This window comes from Uloborus diversus, chromosome 1 (genome assembly GCF_026930045.1).
Source record: "Uloborus diversus isolate 005 chromosome 1, Udiv.v.3.1, whole genome shotgun sequence".
NCBI lineage: Eukaryota > Metazoa > Arthropoda > Arachnida > Araneae > Uloboridae > Uloborus > Uloborus diversus.
The window spans coordinates 190,673,609-190,693,580 of NC_072731.1; the positions used below are offsets into that span (position 1 = coordinate 190,673,609).

At 28.2% G+C, this 19,972-nt stretch overlaps 1 protein-coding gene across 2 annotated transcripts in view; it reads left to right on the forward strand.

The window, feature by feature from the left end:
- Window positions 1-19,972, forward strand: part of LOC129234104 (cGMP-dependent protein kinase, isozyme 2 forms cD4/T1/T3A/T3B-like) — a 140,280-nt gene that overhangs the window by 106,071 nt on the left and 14,237 nt on the right. For both annotated transcript variants that reach the window (XM_054867995.1, XM_054867996.1), the window contains exons 6-12: window positions 1,098-1,175; window positions 2,041-2,135; window positions 3,646-3,717; window positions 6,548-6,625; window positions 8,951-9,038; window positions 17,635-17,774; window positions 18,562-18,651. In XM_054867995.1, the coding sequence (XP_054723970.1) occupies window positions 1,098-1,175; window positions 2,041-2,135; window positions 3,646-3,717; window positions 6,548-6,625; window positions 8,951-9,038; window positions 17,635-17,774; window positions 18,562-18,651 (641 nt within the window). The remainder of the gene's footprint in view (window positions 1-1,097; window positions 1,176-2,040; window positions 2,136-3,645; window positions 3,718-6,547; window positions 6,626-8,950; window positions 9,039-17,634; window positions 17,775-18,561; window positions 18,652-19,972) is intronic.

A 19,972-nucleotide genomic window follows, 5' to 3' on the forward strand; every position in this document is an offset into this window, starting at 1 on the left:
GCAAACAAATTATTATTGTGTGTCACATAAGTTTATTAAAAAATTTAAATTCTGGTAATTTGGTAAAATACCTACATCGCGTACATTTGTCGCTCAAAAATGTACGCAGCATTTGAGATTTCAATTCTTCTGCATCCTGAAAATGTTTCAACTGTCTTGAAACTTGGAAACTATTTTAACATATGCTATATTAATCTGCATTTTTAAATTTGTATTTTAACCTTTTTTTTATTTTTTAAAGCTTAATTTTTAATTATTTAATTATTGCAATTATTTCTGTAAATGCAATGATTTTAATTCTTCTGAAAAATGTTTTAAATATTTAAGCAAATGAGGTTTTAATTGTTCATTGTGAAAAGAAATATTATGAAGCGATATAAATTAAATATAATATCATAGTTATATCTTTAAGTTCCGAATTCTCTTGCTCCTATAGCACTTTATTATTTTTTTTTTTTTTGTCTCCTATTTCTCCCCTTTTTTTAATTGAGGTTTTCTGAAGTTATTCATTTGTTTTTAATTTATTTCAACTTTATATATTTGATACAAAATGTATTGTTGAAGTATTTTTATGAAATTGCACTAAACCTTGAGGTTTATAAAACTTTTATTTTTAACGTTTGTATGAAAATTAGGAACACTCCATTTAGAGGTCATTGGGATTTCCTAAAAATGTCCTTATTTGACAAATATTGTCTGCTGTTCTGAAAATTTGGAGAAAATCTTGTATTTTCAAAAAATGATAGCTAATTTATCTTATCAGATGTGGGTATGTGTGCAATGTGAATGCTCATATTTTATCATTCAATAAAATTAGGAGCTTCATGGGTTCATTGATTATTTTCTCCTCCCAAAAATTTGAATTTGGAGTGCCCCTGATAAAAATGCTTCCTTTTTTTTTTCACACCACATCACAATGGGGAAATAGAGGAGGCAGAAAATTTTTCTGTGATACATATTGCACCTGAGTAGTGTTTTGAATCTATGTATGGAGATTAGTTACTCTAGAGAAAATTAAATATATAATGTCTAATAACTGCATAGAATTAAACAACACTTGATGACTTTTAGTTTACAGTATATATTTTTTTTTCTAGACGACTTATAAATATGGTGATTACATTATACGTCAGGGTGCAACTGGTGATACATTTTTCATAATTAGCCGTGGAAAGGTAAGTGCTTTGTGTTTTTCAACCCTCTATTGAAAATAAAATCTTTTTCAAGAATATTCTTACTACTTATGGCCAATAACAAAGTTCAGAAAAAATTTAACAAAATGTCTGCCTGATAGTTTTATATTTTATACAGTTTTTATTGAAACAAATTGGAAAACATGTTTGTGTGCTTGCTGAATGTTTTTCTTCTTTTTTTTTAATTTTAAAGCCATTAAAGGACATAATTGTTTATTTATGCTTTCATTGAAACATCGTGGTTAGCATTTTTTTAACTTAAATAGGAGTACATTAAACAGTGTTTTAAATGTATAAATTTGCAAAAATCACACCACATTTTTTTTCTTTTGCAATTTTGTGCATTTTAATTTTGTTTAAATGACTTCAGAATGGAGTTAATTTATTTTTTAAAGCATTTATTTGTTCAGATTTGCAAATTTTTAATGAAGTCATGCCTTTTGATCACACTTATTTTTTACCTTTTGGGACAATGAATTGCAACTTGCATATCGAGCATTGCATGCATTCCAAGTCATATGTTAGGGCTGTCACTACTGTATTTCTTGCTCTGCATCATCTATCAACAACTCATATGTTATATAGGTCATTTTACAATGAAAATATTCCTAGTGCAGTGGTAGTAATGAGCAAAGAAAATTAGTGAAAAAGGTTAAAAGCAACTTTATATAGTGTATATTTGACTCGATTAGTTTTAAATATGTTAACCTTTTACAATTTATCTTTCTCTCTGTTTATTCGTTTTGTTTTTATGGTTTTGTTTTTTGTTCGAACTAGTTTCAATGTTTTAAAACTTTTATCAAATTTCTCCTATATCTGGTTTTAATGTTTTCTGTTTATAATTTAGGTAAAAGTTACTATAAATGACCCAGAACAAAATGTTGAAAAATTTGTTAGAACATTAAGTTTTGGAGATTTCTTTGGTGAAAAGGCCCTACAAAGGTATTTTACTTTTAAGTATAGCTGAAAATATTTTTATTATGCAATTTTACTAACCACAACAATAAATGATAACAAACTATAATATGTTTATTTATTTTTTGTTAATGCATGCTTAAAGCAATTGAAATGTTAATGAAGTGGCTAGAAACTTTGTGAGACATTAGTAATGAATTGCTGAAAAATTATGAAATGGCCATAAATTTGAAAATAATAAGAGTCATTAAAATTCCTTATTTAAAGAAATTGGATAACTGTTGATACCTAAAAAAAAGATCACGAAAAGCGCAGGGGTCATAATGCAAACAGTTGCATTGAAATGTTTATGAGGGTTATTTTTGGGTTCTTGGTCTTTTTTTGAGGCAAGGGAGGGGGAGGGGGTGAGGTACAAGTCTTGGGAAATGCTCCCTAGCTCTCCCCACACCCTATAATGAACATTGAAATATCAGAAAGTGAACAATAAAGCAGTTAATTTGTGAAATATGCTATAATCTAATTTTATCATGCGCTGTTTTGCTTTGAATATTAAAAACAGCTATGTTGAAAAATGTGGCTCTGAAGGAAAATATTTATTTTGCAACTATTTGGATTGCACTCATGAAAAAAAAAGAAGCTGAATTGAACGGAAATTGTTGAAACTGGACATGTGCTGAGTTGTGAAATAAAGTTCTGCAGTTCTTACGATCACAAATTTTATGAAAACATTTTATTTTTCCTCTATTTCATTGCTCAAAATGTGTTTCATTTTTTCTCCCATTCTCATTTTATCAAATTCATAATTCCCATGTTTGTTTAATTTTTTGCTCTTCAGTTCTGATTCAAAGAAATAATTTCTTTTATCTTTAAATGTAATGCTTTTATTGCAAAAACTTTACTAAACAAAATATAGATGAAATGTGTGTTTTCTCTCAATAAAAGAAATCTTAATTTTATTGTTTAATTTCAACAATTTGATATTTTGATAAGTTTAATCTTAAATGTATGCATTTTTCCTTTTGTTAAAATTTTATGTAAAATTGCAAAAACAGGATTATGTGTTACTAAGATTCTTTCATAGGGGTGATAACTTGTAATTCATTATGTATAGTTCCTGTTGGAAACTTTTCACAAACCTAAGATTCTCTAATCTGACTCTTCCCCTCTTTGTATGGATTTACTCATTTCCACACAAGCATAATTCCCATTTTTCTATTAGCTTCTAATTTCATTATCAAAAGTAGTAAATGTTAACAGATTTATGAAAATATTTTTTCTTCACCTGTGACTATCAATTACTAGTGCGAGAAGGGGGGGGGGGGGGAAGGCGAGTAAGGGAGTTTATCCTCTCTCCGGAAATTCTATAGTAGCAAGTGTTGATATGTGCATAATAGCTGCTGGAAACTTTTATTTGGATTTATAACTATTATACTTTAATAATGTTTTATATTTGCAGACAACTTTGAAAATATTATGATAATATTTCAGTGCATTTTCTATGAAATTTGGTTTAACACTCATATTTATCATTTTGTAGTGAAGATGTCAGGACAGCAAATATTGTTGCTGACGATCTAGAGGGTGTTACCTGTTTAGTTATTGACAGAGAGTAAGTATTTCTAATGTTTTTTTGAAAGATTGAAATAAACTTTTATGTTTTGTAAAATTGATGCAAATACAATGTTTTAGAAGTAAAACATTTAAAACTTTTTCAAAAATCTTTAATTTTTTAAAAAATATATATACATTGTGTAATACGACAACGGCACCAGTAACAAACATGCTTAAGACATCGCTCTCAGCTTAACTCAATTTTCTGAGCCTTTTACTGTATTTAGACTTCTAAAACTGTTTTTCTCTCATGCAACCACATCTCATTTAACGTTTGGCTGCTTCTGAAACCTCTGAATTATTTAACTCTATTTTTATTTGCTCAATTTCAAAAAAAAGGCAGACACCCCAGTAACAGACACCGACAATTCTGACGATACCCAGTAACAGATAGGATGAGGAAAGGATTATAATGGACAGAACTCCCCCTTTTCTCTTCAAAATGTGCAAAAGTTCTTTTTGTTTTTAGATCTAAAACCTTATAAAATTCAAACGAACATGAAACACCGGCAGACCTCGTGGTGGCTGTTCATGACCACTGCCTTGTAAATACCAACTGGCTGTTAAAATTCACTCTGATAACACAAGATGGTTGCACTGTATACATGGGTCGCAACACCATTAGTTTTACCCGCCTGAAATTCTTATTATTTAAATCCAAACTTACGATTGTCTGTTACTGGACCCTTTTCTGTTACTGCTGCTGTTACCCTATTTCTTACTATCCTCACTCATGAGAGAATAACACCCTCTGCTAACTCTTGTGCTAAATGTTAATGTACATAATAAGACCAAATAGTTACTGTGTGATTGTTCTTTGAATAATTGCCTTTTCTTTTGAAACTTTTGTGTCTAGCAAACTTCTTAATAGTGCATTAAATAAGTTACCCTATTTCTTACTTTCCTCACTCATGAGAGAAAAACACCCTTAGTTAACTCTTGTGCTGAATGTTAATGTCCATAATAAGACCAAATAGTTACTGTGTAGTTGTTCTTTGAATAATTGCTTCTCTTTGAAACTTTAGTGTCTAGCAAACATATTAATAGTGCATAAAATAAGTTAATGCATTATTATTAGTGCATTAAATAAGTTAAACTTATTAATAGTGCATTAAATAAGTTAATGCGTTATTAATAGTGCATTAAATAAGTTACCATATTTCTTACTTTCCTCACTCATGAGAGAATAACACCCTCAGTTAACTCTTGTGCTAAATGTTAAAGTACATAATATGACCAAATAGTTACTGTGTGATTGTTCTTTGAATAATTGCTTCTCTTTGAAACTTTTGTGTCTAGCAAACTTATTAATTGTGCATCAAAAAATTCATTCACTTTAAAAGAGTGCAGAGACCTTCAGTGCTTTAAGATATAAGTAAATACCTTTGAGCTAAAATGTAACATTTAATTAAACAACATTATAAAACAGCTTCTGTTGGATGTCTTTTCATCCTTAAGCTCATACCTTTTGCATTGAAAATAATGCATATTTTTTTTAGTCCTTATTATCCCGAAACTCATGTCTTGGATTGGTTTTTTTTTTCTCTTTCAAATCTGTACTTTTGTAATATTGTTTTCAAACAACTTTTCTGTGCTTTCTTTCCACTAAAAACATTACCTGGCATTGTTGTGTTTATTTGTACTATCTTGAACGGGGAAGAAAGCATATTTCTAAGAAAATAATTTCTAGCTTTGATAAGTCATCAGCACTTTTTATGATAAATAATGGAACATCCTAAAATTTTGTTTTATGAACAAAATCCAATGGAAAAAAAATTTGATTCATTTATTTCAGGTAACTAGATATGCATAGATAAAATGTGAAACAAAGCGATGATAGAACTTTTTCTTTGGAGTTTTTTTGTTTAGATTTAAAACTACTTTCTTAGAAAATTAGAACGATTTACTACATATAACCGTGAAAATATTATGCCTATTAACACAAAAACAAATCTATTGTTTAATGGCATTAACTCTTACAGACCAAGATTGTGGAACACCTTACCCAATTGTTTAAAAACCATTAATAGTCGAGATTTGTTTAAGAAAAGGCTAAAAAATTTTATATTCAACTCTACTGCAGTTAATTTAGGATAAAGTAGCTTATTTGTAATAGTATGCCTTGATTTTGTTATAAAATTTGACATACTTTATTGCATTACTTGTGTTGTGTTTATGTGTTCTTCATATGATTATACATTTATTTTTGTTATTACTATCTTATGTTATAAACTGGCCCTAAATTAAGTTCTTTTCTGAGTGGTGGGAGCTAGTCAGGCTATTGTTATAGCCTTTACTTCCACCTACTCAATCAGGGATTTTCAAATAGACAAGGTGAAATATATTTCTGTTTGTAATTTCTTTGTATTTTATATGTGAAATGCATATTTTGTAAAAATTATTACACTGATTGAAATAAAATGAATGGAATTGAATAGTTTACAAATTTATTGCATTGTTTTTATTTGATACAATTTTGATAATAAGTCGAATATTATCATTGTACAGTTATAAGTCTCCATGTTTAGATTATTAGCACCCATAAGCAGCAAAAAGAACAATTTATTTTATTTATTTATTTATTTATTTTTTTTTTTTTTTTTTGTATTTTTTGCATAATTTAAGTTTTTTTCATTTGAAGTTTGAATGAATTATGTGTGATAGGAACAAATACCTTTGTGTAAGAAAATAGCAGAAGTAAACAACGTAAAAAATAAGCAATTGAATTGCAATTCAATTTGTTTATTTGTGCTGTAGCTGCATAATTTTCTACTGTTGTAGTCATATGTATGGTTGAAACACTAAATAATTCTCCTATTTTGTTTTAGGTCATTTCATCAATTAATTAGTCATATTGATGAGATCAAATTAAAACGATATGACGAAGATATCAGTTTTAGGAAAAAGTAAGTACTTTTTGTGGATTATTCATGCCATCCTGTACAGAAATCTAACTGTTGTGAACTGTAGGCATATGTGTGATATGTACTACCTTGTAGCATATAGTACATTTATGCATTTTGCTCACAGCTACACATGCTGATTTTTGAATTACCTTTTCTTCTGGGATTTTTTATTTCTAACCTGTGTCTCTTAAATATAGAAATAAAAATAATACCTGAATGAAATGTGTGTACTTTAATATACTAATTGGTACTCTTCTTCTTTAAAAAGCTTGCATTGTTGAAATTTAAGGTAAGAGCACTTTTTTAAAAAGATAGAGACTTGTTATTCTTTATGTTTGAGCAAAAAGAAAATAAATAAAATAAAATTACAAAAAAACTATGAAGTTAAATTTGAAATTTCTGAAATAACTTAAGAGTATAATATTATCACTTATGTAGTTTTCATTCTTCTTGTCACATTATTTCCCCTCTGTGTTTAAATATAAATGCAGCATCATTCAGCTAAACATTTACGTGGAGGGGAAATATATATATATATATATATATATATATATATATATATATATATATATAAGTATATGTATATATATATATATATATACATATATATATATATATATATGTATGTATATATATAAATATATATATATATATATATATATATATAATATATATATATATATATATATATATATATATTATAATATGAAGTAAAAAAAGAATAATGAAAATAATTTTAATTTTTCTTGCAGTGGTACTATAATTATTATTTACATACAAAATTATTATCTTTTTACTCAAACTTATACATTTTTTTGAGGTACTTTGTAAACATACAAAATGTTTTCCCTTATGTTTTCTAAAACAAATTTTTTTTAAATCATAGTTTATAAGCATATTCTTTTTTCTTTTTTCAATTGAGGAAATCGATTTTGTAAGTATCGGTTTTCCCTCTAAATGTTGCATTGCAAAACTTTTGTGAAATTGTATTTAATTGTAACATTCTATGATATAAACATAGTGCAACAATTATTTTCTTTCTTAATTTTACTTCTTTTATGCCCTGCATATATTTTGATTAGGATGAATTACAGATTGGCTTTTTAAAAGAATTTCTCAGAAAATTTTGGAGAAACTACCGTTTTTTTTTACATTTGTTTTGCTTTTACAGTATAGGTTTAATGATACATGTATAACATATCTTGCTATCCGTTTTAGCGCCAAAATATTTTGATTTTTTTTTTTTTTTTTTGCATTGATGAAACAATTTTTTAAGTTTATGAATAATTTTGCCTTCCCTCCAAATTAAGCCATAAATTCATATGCCTAGAAAAAGTAATTCTTTAGCTTTCTTTTTTTGTACATTTTAAAATGTCCCTATACTGCAAAATCGGATTTCCAATCTGGTTAGGGGAATATGAGGTAAAGTAAACTAGCAAAATATTTTCATAGTTTGCATCACTGCCTATCCTGCAATATTTTAACTATATTATTAAACATGAAGTTGATTCTAGTCAAAAAATAGATAGATCAATAGATAGACTACATAAGATCAAGGTATATAGTAATAAAAGTCGTTTTCAAAATTTGGTACCCCTGTTGTTGTATTTTGGTTTATCGAAAATAATTTTTGGTTTTTATTAAAAATGATAAAGTTTTTGTTTTTGTCATTTTAAATAGCAATTAAAATTACTAATGTCTGAAATGCAATGTGCCATGTGCATATGGGCAAAGTGAAATAGTTTATTTTAATTATTAATTCATTCATTAATTTACTCTTTAAATGAATTCATTCATTAGTACATCTTCATTGATTCAGACCCTTTTTTTATTAATCCATTCACTTTATTTCCTTATTAAATCATTATTTATTTCTCTCATTTATGTACCCAGATTGTATTTTATTTATTTATTTGTCTGTTGATTCATTATTTATTAATTCAAAGAAAAATATGTTTAATAATCAAATCAAAAATATTTTAATTATCACTTTGCTTTGACTCACATATCGGGCAAAGGAATTTAAAGCCAAAAATGGAAAATAATATTTCAAGCAAGTGGTGTTATAAAACATATTGTTCTTTCTTTATACACTGTAATTTTCAAAAAAAAAAAACACAATTAAAATTTATTCATTTTGAAAAAAGTAAGTTATCTTTACTAATTCACTTTACCCCAAATTCTTCTACTTTGTATTTCTGAAAGTATACTTGCATAAAATATTTCTACTCTGTTGAATAATTGTTTTATGTTAATCATTATTATGGAAAGTTTTTTTTTTTAATTTTGCATGATGTGTGGTTTAATGGGACTTCATTCTTTCAGAGCCAATGAAGAATTTTATGACATCAGACTAAGTGATTTAAGAATTGTAGCTACATTAGGTGTCGGTGGATTTGGACGTGTTGAATTGGTATGCCTAACCTTTAACTTGATATGTATTCTTTACTGATTGTGACTTGTAATTTTTTGGAATTTGTTGTAGTTTCCATAACTTAAATTAGGAAAAATTATCATCACTTTTTTTTATGCTTTACATTACAATTATAGAGAATGTTCCCATTACAATGAATACTAATACAACAAATTATCTATTTCAACAAAATAAATTTTCATTACAACAATTTAATATCTATTACTGCAAAATTCCTTTTACAATGAACAAAAATTCCGATCCTTTGAAGTTAGTTCTAACTGGATTTCCATATATATATATATATATATATATATATATATATATATATATATATGACGCTCATGCTTGTTATAACGACCCCTGCCGTCCAATCGGAATCGGTCCTTATAACAAGAGGTCATTATAACATACTAGAAAATCGCCAGTCATGGTATGACGGGTGAAAATTTGCTTCTACATTTGAATGAAGCCATTGCCTGTTTGGTGATATTTTGGTAGTTTAAAGTTTAACTCTTAACTCCAATGGATTAACCCTAAACTCCAGGAGGTAGCGTTCATTGTTGACCAATTTATCATTTCTTCATTTCCTTAAAATGACAGTCTTACCAGTAAAACTGTTAAGTTGTCGGATCGAGTTCAGTCTGGTCACAATAAAGCATTTCCCTGCACATTTAACATTACCAAAAACATATTATCAAATTTTCATGCCGTGGCGCAAGTTTCATTGTTGAACCACGCGGGTTACTCGATCATCGGCTATTATTTATATGAGGATTGCATGTCATTCAGTCTTTTTTTTTTAATGCAGGAATAGTTTATCAAAGTCATGCTTGGTCTCAAAAGATAATCAAGAAACTAAAATAATATTAAAATAGTTGCATTAAAAAATTATTTTGCTGCTTTTGTCTCATTTTAAATTTTGTTCTGAAAAACTATCCATAAATTACTCATATAACTTAAAAATAATACATTTAACGACAAAGTACATTGAAAATAAGTTATTTAAAAAATTAGTTGGACATTATAGTTATAGCATTTTTTTGTTTGAGATTTTTTCCAAGTATATATTATCTTATTACATTATATGATAAAAGCTTTCCACTATCTTGACTTTTCCCAAAAAAATGGAACTACACTTTGTGTGCGGTTTTCATCATTATTTTTCTATCATCCTATACCAACCTGTAATTAATTTCAGTTGAAATATTTTAGATTTAAAAACATAAAATGTTTAAATATTTGTTTTTGAATAGTTAACCCTCAGGATAATGAAACAAAAAGAAAAGAAATTTAATTTTAGTCGTTTTGTAGTGAACGGTTCAGTTTGGACACTGTAATGGCATGGGCGGATTTATGGGGGGTCAGAGGGGGGCAATGCCCCCCCAGTTTTGGGAGGACTTTATGTAGTAACAACACATCTTCCAAAAATTAAAAAAAAAAATCGTTATTTTTTCGTTTTTGAATAGTTCAGAAGAGCATGGGTGGATTTATAGGGGTGGGGGGCAAAGAGGACAATGCTCCCCAGTTTTGGGAGGAGTTTATATAATAACAACTTATCTTCCAAAATCTTATAACAAAAAAAAAATCATGATTTTTTTCTTTTTTGAATAGGAAATTAAAGTTTATTTTTTCTTTTAAACTTAAAATAGCCGTTTCTTACAAAGTTTGAACAATACTGTACAAGTGTATAATCTACTACTCAATTTCAGAGGCTGGAAAGTGCAAATTATTGATAGGTTCTAAAATCCCTGAAAAGAATTGGCGCAGTATAGCCTACAAGGGCTCTTGAACCCAAAACCCAATCTAACCAACCAAAGCTTGAAAATAATTAGACAAGTCTTTCAAACTCCTAAGCAAAGTGTGCTTCAATTTTATTTCTTATGAAGTGTATACAATGGCTCCCAAAAGTGTTCGTACACCTTGAGATTTTGTAGTAAAACCAAAATAACGCAAAACTGAATTCGAATATGAAGTCCAATTTTTTTTCGCACCATTCCTATGCCATTCTGAATAAAACCCAGTAGGTTTTTTTTTTTTTTTTCAAAATATTGCCACATTTTATTTTTGAAATTTATCAAAAAACAAAGAGACAGAGAAAAATACGCCACAAAAGTCATCGTACACTGAAATATTTTCGAATAAATTCATGATTAAAATTATCATATGTCGTTTTTTTTATTATTTTGGCATTGTATTGACCCTTAAAAGTCATTAGGCTTTATTTTTTTGTTTATTTATTCCCTAATATTCTGCTTATTATTTTTAAATGGCTGGTATGCGTAGAAAACAACAAACACGATTCGAAATTTGTTTTTTTTTTTTTCTCACAGTAGACATAAATTTGTTTAAAATATCTGTAAATTAGTTAATTTATACCATTCTATAGTGAAATGCTTGATAAAATGCTTTTAAGACAAGAATCGGATCGAAAACAAGGTAAGAAAAGGTCAACTGGCAAAGTTAACAAAGCGTGATCGGAGGTTTACAATTAAAGAAATTATGAATAAAATAATAGTTTAAAAAACTAAAAAAACACGCTTTCGTATCAAAATGAACTAAAAAGTGAAAAATAATCTTTGAATGATAGTAGTAGACCAATCACTTAATTTTAATGTAATACAAAAAAGCGTGGGGTGCTGTCTATTTACATTTTTGCTTGGACAACAAATGGACGAAATTCAAGACAACTGATAAGAAGCCCCCCCCCCCCCCACGCTTTTTTGTATTACATTAAAATTAAGTGATTGGTCAACTACTATCATCCAAAGATTATTTTTCACTTTTTAGTTCATTTTGATACGAAAGCGTGTTTTTTTAGTTTTTTAAATTATTATTTTATTTTTCTGTTTTTTAGTCTTATGTTGGAGAATTATCAGGCGACGAAATTATTTATAAAACGAGTGCGAGGTAATATCTTAAAGTTAGGACAAGGGCACCCCGATGCGAAGCTACTGTGAGTCATCAATGTATGTTTGCGGAAATCATATTTATATTACGTTGATAATTTAAGATGCATTTGAATAAAAGTTTTATTCAACAATGGTCTGATCAGCAATGAATTTCCAACTGAAATCTCACCTAAAATATTGGCATGAAATTAGTTAAAAACAATTATATTTCATGTTCTAATTACCTTGGAACATTGGAACAAATTTTGTCTGATGCAGAAAAATTAAAGGTTTTTGTAGATATTTTTTAAAAAATTTTGCGAACATTTTTTAATGTATTTTTTAAAATCTTTCCTTTTTCACATTGTTGGATTTCTGCCAAAATATTGATTAAAACTGGAGGAAATTAACAAATTAAAAGAGTTAATTAATTAATTTGATTATAGAATATTGCATTGTCATCGGGTCTGAGGTCGCGTGCCAAATTTAAAAGAAATCCGATCGCAGGAAGTGGGCGAAATTTGAGCTGCAATATTCCGTTACAAGATACATACATACATACAGGTGAAGTTAATAAAAGCGTATTAAAAATGCGCATTTGAGTGCTGAAAAAGTTTCAAGTTCATAGTTGAATGAAACATTTTACGTTTAATTTTCACCTAAAACTATTCGCCAAGTTCTCTGATTAGTTGTATTAAAGAGGGGACCTCTTCCCGCAGAAATTTTCCTGTTCATGCGAAAAACACTAAGCTCACGCTTTCCGTCATAAAATAAATGATAAATAAGCTCAAAACATTTTGGAACAACGTCTTACTTATAGAGGAAAATAAATTTGGGTTAAATTGTTGTAAAATTGTCAATAGAAGGAAAAATTAGGAATTTTATCTTAGGAACTTAGCTGGATCAGTTAATCAGGACGGTGAGGTGTTCTTGGGTGAGAGTGCATAACTGTAGCAGGACTTGGAAATTTTGAATTTTTTGATGAAATAATGAATCATGCGGTTCATTTAAATATTTTAAAAAACAATTTTAAACTATTAGCCCAAAATTTGGTAATCGGAAACAACTATGTTTTTTTATCAAAATAACGATAAGAAGTACACGTTTGCGTTTGGAGCCTCAAAAATTGTCCTTAAACTTAGAAATATCTCCTCAGTCGCCAGATTTAAACTTAATGGAACATATTTGGAAACATCTGGTGGCTAGATTACGAAAATACACCATTGAAACAAAAAGCGAACTAGAAACAGTAAGACTCGAAGTGCGGCTGAATACTTACTCAGAAATTGCAGAAAAAAAGAAAGAAAAAACAATGAAATCTATTCCCAGACGTTTAAAAACTGTTGTTGATACTCCATGATTCTCTACTAAATAATAATTTTGTAAAAAGTTAGATTATTTACTATTTTTTTGACATTTTTTCAAAGTGTACGAAGACATTTGTGAGATGAAATTTCCGGCACCTTTTGGTTTTTGATTTTTAAAAAATTAAGGTTTTATGTTTTTTAAAAAAATTTCGTGTAGTTTTGTTAAAAATATATCATAGATCTTATAATTAAATACCTATTCCGAAATATTAATTCTAACCAATGCATAGGGGCCTATTTCATTGAAAGTCGAACACTTTTGGGAGCCACTGTAAATTAAGAATTGTTCAAATGGGTAGTATGTTACTCTCTTGATACCTATTCTCTAAATCTGTGCACCATTTCTTTTAAAGTATTAACTTGCATCACAAAGCACTTTTAAAGCTTGAAACTTAAAAAAAAAATTATTTGCCTATTATTTCCAATTAACCCTTATAAGACTTCAAAATTCAGAATTTTATATCCATTTTAGATAATTTCCTCCGGGGGAGTAACCCCCGGGCCCCCTAAAACTGGAGATATTCTATATCCCACTTAAAAGGGAGCACTGCGTTACTCTTAATACCAGCCCCCTCTCTTTTAAGGTCAATTTAAAAAGGACAGCATGATTATACACAGTAATGAAAATGACATAAAAAAGTAAAGAATGGCCTTACGCATCACAGAAAACAGAGAAAAACATGGAAGGGGGGGGGGGGAGGGCAATTAAAAATGTTGCTCCAAAAAAAAAAAAAAAAAAAATCCTGCCCCCCCAGGAACTCAGTCCTAAATCCGCCTATGTGTAATGGACGTTAAAATAACATTGCATCTATGGAATAGGGAACAGGACTTCCAGCATCGATCGCTATAATGGAAGGGTCGCAGTAATAGGGGGTCAATCTAAAGAGAATTTATATTATATTTTATATTAAACATATTATATTTATAACATATTGATTGATGTTTATATATATTTGTACTTTATGTAACTCTGGACAAGTCATCAACGCTGCTCATCTGGACAATTGCTCCGCACTAACTAATTTTAATTGTGTTGTTGAGAAATACTGCAGAGTCCGTGGTTTAATGATTTAGTGACCAATTGACCCAGCATTTGTGAAATAAAAATAACATATATATATGAATGATTTTTAAAAAAATATATTTAATTTCATGGTATTTTGTTTAACTACCATATTATGTCTTGATTTTCAAAATAATAGAGCGTTTATTAAAACATCTAGATTGATTTTGTACTACTCTTTCTTCACTCCTCTTAATTCCATCCAGTGTTTTGGAATACCACTTATAAATAGCTTGTTTTAAACTTACAAGGAAGTTTTAACCTGATGTGCACTTGTAATTGTGCATTAGAATTTTTAAATCCAAATTTATATATATATATTTAAAAAAAAGCAAAAACTAATTTTGATGGTCCATCCGGCCATTTTGCAGGATTTATTTGTGCCCCCTATGCCCCCTAAAAAATTTCTTGCAGCATTGATTGATCTCAAAATTCAGCTCAGATAATGTGATTTATTTAATTTTGTAAAAAATAAACCTTGCCAGATTCTGCTAATCAAAAACAAAAAAAAGTGCAGAATTTTGCACTTTATTGAATTAAAAACCAAAGTACTATATTTTGTATTTGAATGAGCAGTGTTTATGTACTTAACTATGTTAATCACTTTTTTTCTTTTTCTTTTGTCTAACATTTTCTAAAAATTACTATAAACTGCAGTTTAAAAAATAAAAAACCATTACATTTTATTTGGTAAACTCATTTAATTGCCATTACAATAAAATGATTTGAAGCTCTTCTTAGTTTGAAAACATTTGCTAAAAACATTTCTTGTGTGCAGTACGTATGGCTGTTTTATCGCTTTTTATCTAAGTCCAAGCTGTTTTTATAATTATTAGTCTTAAAAACCCCTAAATGCATTTTGTAGTCTTTTAAAATAGTGTTGTTTTTCAGATAATTTTCTTTTTTTTTTCTTTTCACAGTTGCATCTGTTAAAATGTGTCTTAATTAATTAATCTTAAGCCAATAAAGCAATTTCTTGTTTCATTCAAATTACAAAAAACTGAAGCTTTAATGGGTATTATAAATATTCATTCTGTAGAGTCTCGTTTATCCGGCTCTGTATTATCCAAATAAAAATTGTATCCTTTAAAAAAAATTAATGTTCACATATAGTGGCTCCCAAAAGTGTTTGTACACCTTGAAATTTTGTGGTAAAACCAAAATAACGGGGAAAATGAATTCAAATATGAAGTCCAATTTTTTTTCACATCATTCCTATGCCATTCTAAATAAAACCCAGTAGTGTTGTCAAAGTATTGCCTGATTTTATTTTTGAAATTTGTCAAAAAACAAAGAGACAGAGAAGTAATACGCCACAAAAGTCATTGTACACTGAAATATTTTCGAATAAAATTATCACATGTCATTTTTTTATTATTTTTGCATTGTGTTGACTGTGTAAAGTCATTTCACTTTAATTTCTTGTTTATTTGTTCCCTAATGTTCTGCTTAACCTTTTAAAAATGGCTAGTATTCGTAAAAAAAACAATGAACGCCATTCGAAATTTGATTTATTTTCCTCACAGTAGCGGTAAATTGGTTTGAAATGTCTCTAAATTAGTTAATTTGTATCATTCTATAGTAAAGTACTTGATAAAATGCTTTGAAGAAAGGAATCAAATCCTATCAAGAAAAGGTCCACTGGCAAATTTAACAAAGCGTGATCGGAGATTTACAGTTTGAAAAAAATTATGAAAAATACACATTTGAGTGCTGTAAAAGTTTCTGTAGAATTTAATGAAACATTTTACGTTTAATTTTCACCTAAAATTTTTCACAAAGTTCTCTGATTAGCTGGATTAGATAAGACCTCTTCCTGCAGAAATTTTCTTGTTTGTACAAAAAACAAAAAGCTTACACTTTCCGTCGCAAAACCAATGATAAATAAGCTCAAAACGTTTTGGAATAACTTCTTACTTAGAGATGAAAATAAATTTAACATTTTTGGTTAAATTGTTGTATAATTTTAAATAGAAGAAAAAAAACGAGGAATTTAATCTTAAAAACTTAGTTGGATCAGTTAATCAAGATGGTGAAGGTGTTCTTGTGTGTGGGTGCATATCAGCATTAGGACTTGGTAGTTTGGAATGTTTTGATGAGATAATGAATCATGCTGTTCATTTAAATATTTTAAAAAGCAATTTTAAACTATTAGCCCAAAATTTGGTGTTTTGAAACAACTTTGTTTTTTTTTTTTTTTTCAAGATAACGCTAAGAAGCAAAGTATTCAACGTTTGCTTCTGGTGCCTCAAAAATTGTCCTTAAGCTTAGAAATATCTCCTCAATCTCCAGATTTAAATTTAAACTTAATGTAACACACTTAGAGAAATCTGGAGGCTAGATTATGAAAATACAGCATTGGAATGAAAAGCGAACTAGAAACAGTAAGACTCAAAGTGTGGTTGGACACTTACTCAGAAATTGCACAAAAAAGAAAGAAAAAGCAATGAAATCTATTCCCAGCCGTTAAAAGCTGTTGTTGATACAGCATGATACTGTACTAAACAATAACTTAGTAAAAAGTTAGATTATTTACTAATTTTTTGATATTTTTTCAAAGTGTATGAAGGCTTCTGCAAGATAATGTTTCTGGCACTTTTTAATTATTTATTTCTTAAAAATCAAGTTTTATTATGTCATTAACAATTTTTATGTAGTTTCGTAGAAAATAGATCATAGATCTTCTAATTTAAATACCCATTCCAAAATATAAATTTTTAACCGATGGAAACGGGCGTCTTTCATGGAAAATCGCTAGTGTACAAACACTTTTGGGGGCCACTGTAGATGATTTCAAATTATGATAGCCAAAACTCAAGTACACTAAACATTCCCTATTTATTTAGATCTATTAATGACAAAGTCTTATCACACAATGGGAATTTTCGAAATATTTTTAAGGTAATATAACAATTCAACGTTAATTTTGTTACAAAACATGGTTTTTATTCTTAATGAACGGTACGTTTGCATTATTTAAGGATTTGTTTTGCTTGTTACCCATGCTACCCTAATTTTTGATCATCAAAATTACTTTTGCCCCAGTTCGTCGGGACGAATGAGGTTCCACTGGGCAAAATTTGTTCATCAAAACTACTCTGTACTATTTTAATCTTTCAAGTTTATGCTAAATTTATGTGTGCGAAATTATGATTGATTTTGTGAGAATTGTATGTTTCTATATTATCAAACAAATATATTGTTTTCATTGAGTTTTTTAAAATTATAGATCAATGTTTGATACTGTGTCTTAAAAATTCCATTTTTTTGTGCAGGTTCAATTAAACAATGACACTTCACGATCCTTTGCTTTAAAAGTTATGAAAAAGGCTCAAATAGTTGAAACACGGCAACAGCAACATATTTTATCTGAGAAAACCATAATGGAGGAGTCTAACTGTGATTTTGTTGTTAAGTAAGTTGAATTTAAACTAGTATTTCCTACAACATATATTTGGCCACACGTTTTAAATTAAACCATGGTTACAATTATAAAATGTAAATTGTTACAATGAACATTGTTAAAAACTATAACAGATTTTTTTTTATATTTTTAAATTGGGAGCTGTAAGTGATCACATAAGTTTTAACTATATTTTTATGAAAGGTAAAACAAAATAGTAAATAATCACTATAATAGTTTTATTCCCTGTTTGTTAGTTAATTTTTTATAGCTTAAGCAGTATGTATAATATGTATATATATTTTGTTAAATTATGTCAATATATTTTATTAAATTATGTCATTCATTTTTATACAGGCATATTCTTAGCTTTTGGGTTATATTTTCTTATGCATAATTGTCATATTTACATAGCAGAGGAAGTATTTCCTTTATATAAAGTAATATCACTATTTTAAATTGTTATAAGTACTATATTCTTTTAAATTAGGGGAACATTAACATTTGCATCAATATGACATAAATACTATTGCATGTACTAAAATATTGTTTTCAATGCTACTTTTGCATAATGTAGTTCATAAAATTAGTTTGAGTGTAGAATCATTCATTACTTGAATGTAAAGGGAAGTCATGAAATGATAAATTTAATAAACTTAATGACAAAAACAGCTGACAGTGGTTTAAAAAATGTTGTAGTTGAATATTATTTTATTGTACTTACAAAAACTACCTTGAAAGTGTATTTAGAATAGTTTTGTTAAATTTATAAAATTATATATCATTCCTTATCTTTCAGATTGTATCGTACATTTAAAGACAGAAAGTATTTGTACATGTTGATGGAAGCTTGTTTAGGAGGAGAACTTTGGACCTTGCTACGTGATAGGTTTGTGGCAATTTATGCATTATTTTGCTAAAAAATATAAAAACTAGGGGTTCATTTTATGTAATCTTACTAAATCATATACTTAAAAATTGTGTCAGACGTGTCTCCTGAAACTATTATTTTATACTATATACTATTTTCGGAAAATAGAAAACATCTTTCACAAGTCATAATGTGAAAAATCCATGTGCACTTTTAAAACAGAGCTATTCTGTTGCTGAGTGAGTTGAATGAGATTAGCCAAAACAATTAATAATTCATCATACAGAACTATGCGAAGTAGATACTGGGTGGTAATACAATTTGGAAATCAGGGAATTCTCTGGGAAATTTTAATTTCTAGAAAAAGTCAGGGAATTATATATCAAGGTGTTTAAAATTTTTCTTTATGTTCGGATATGGAAAAAAACAACCTTTTAAAAATAAATAAAACTTGCTTAATATTCAAAAATCAGATTATTTTCCTTTCATTACTTTTTAATTTATTCAAAAATTCTGATGATCATGTTGGTTAATACTGCCTTAATTTTTTGTTTCATACAGCTAATGAAAATTGTAGTATTTTTGCATCTGTGTTTGGAATTTGATTTTTTTCCATTTTCGATTTAAACTTTGTTAAAAGGCTTGTAAATAGAATTTATTTGTAAATTTTCATGAACACCTTTAATGGGAAACGTTTGATCAAAATTGTGTGCTCATTTTGAGTGCAAGTTTTTAATGCCATGAAGTTAAATGTTGAATCAGATAAAATTTAAATAAAAAAAAAGCTGAGTCTTAAAGTATTTTAAATGTAATCTTACTGTTTTTTCTTGTTTTTCGATATAACAATCTACAGTTTTCCTCCTGCATTTTGAGCTAAAATCTACTGCTCGTATTTCTTTGAAAGAATGGCAGATATGGTGCATTAATGCAGTTCTATCTTTCAAATCTGTGTGATAGTCACGGTTATAAGATCAGGAACAATTTTGGAGTTAAATCAAAATATCAAGGAACTTTTTTTCCAGGATTTATTTACCATCATGAGATACTTCTTCCAAAGAAGCTAATGACTATGATTTAACGAAACCAAACCACTTTGACTGACCTGAAAATCATTAAAAACTCTCAAATGAATGAGCAACCTTTCATTTCTTGCAAAAGCGAAACAATTTGTTTTGCCCGAAAGTAATACACCAGACTGAATATTTTATCATTCAATCAAACCACTTTTAATTTCTTTGATAACAATCTCTTGTACAAAAGAAAATAATTGACATGTTGTAATGATAACAGATTAGTCTAAGGTCAATCAGTATTTTTCTTTTTAACATGTTCAAGAGTA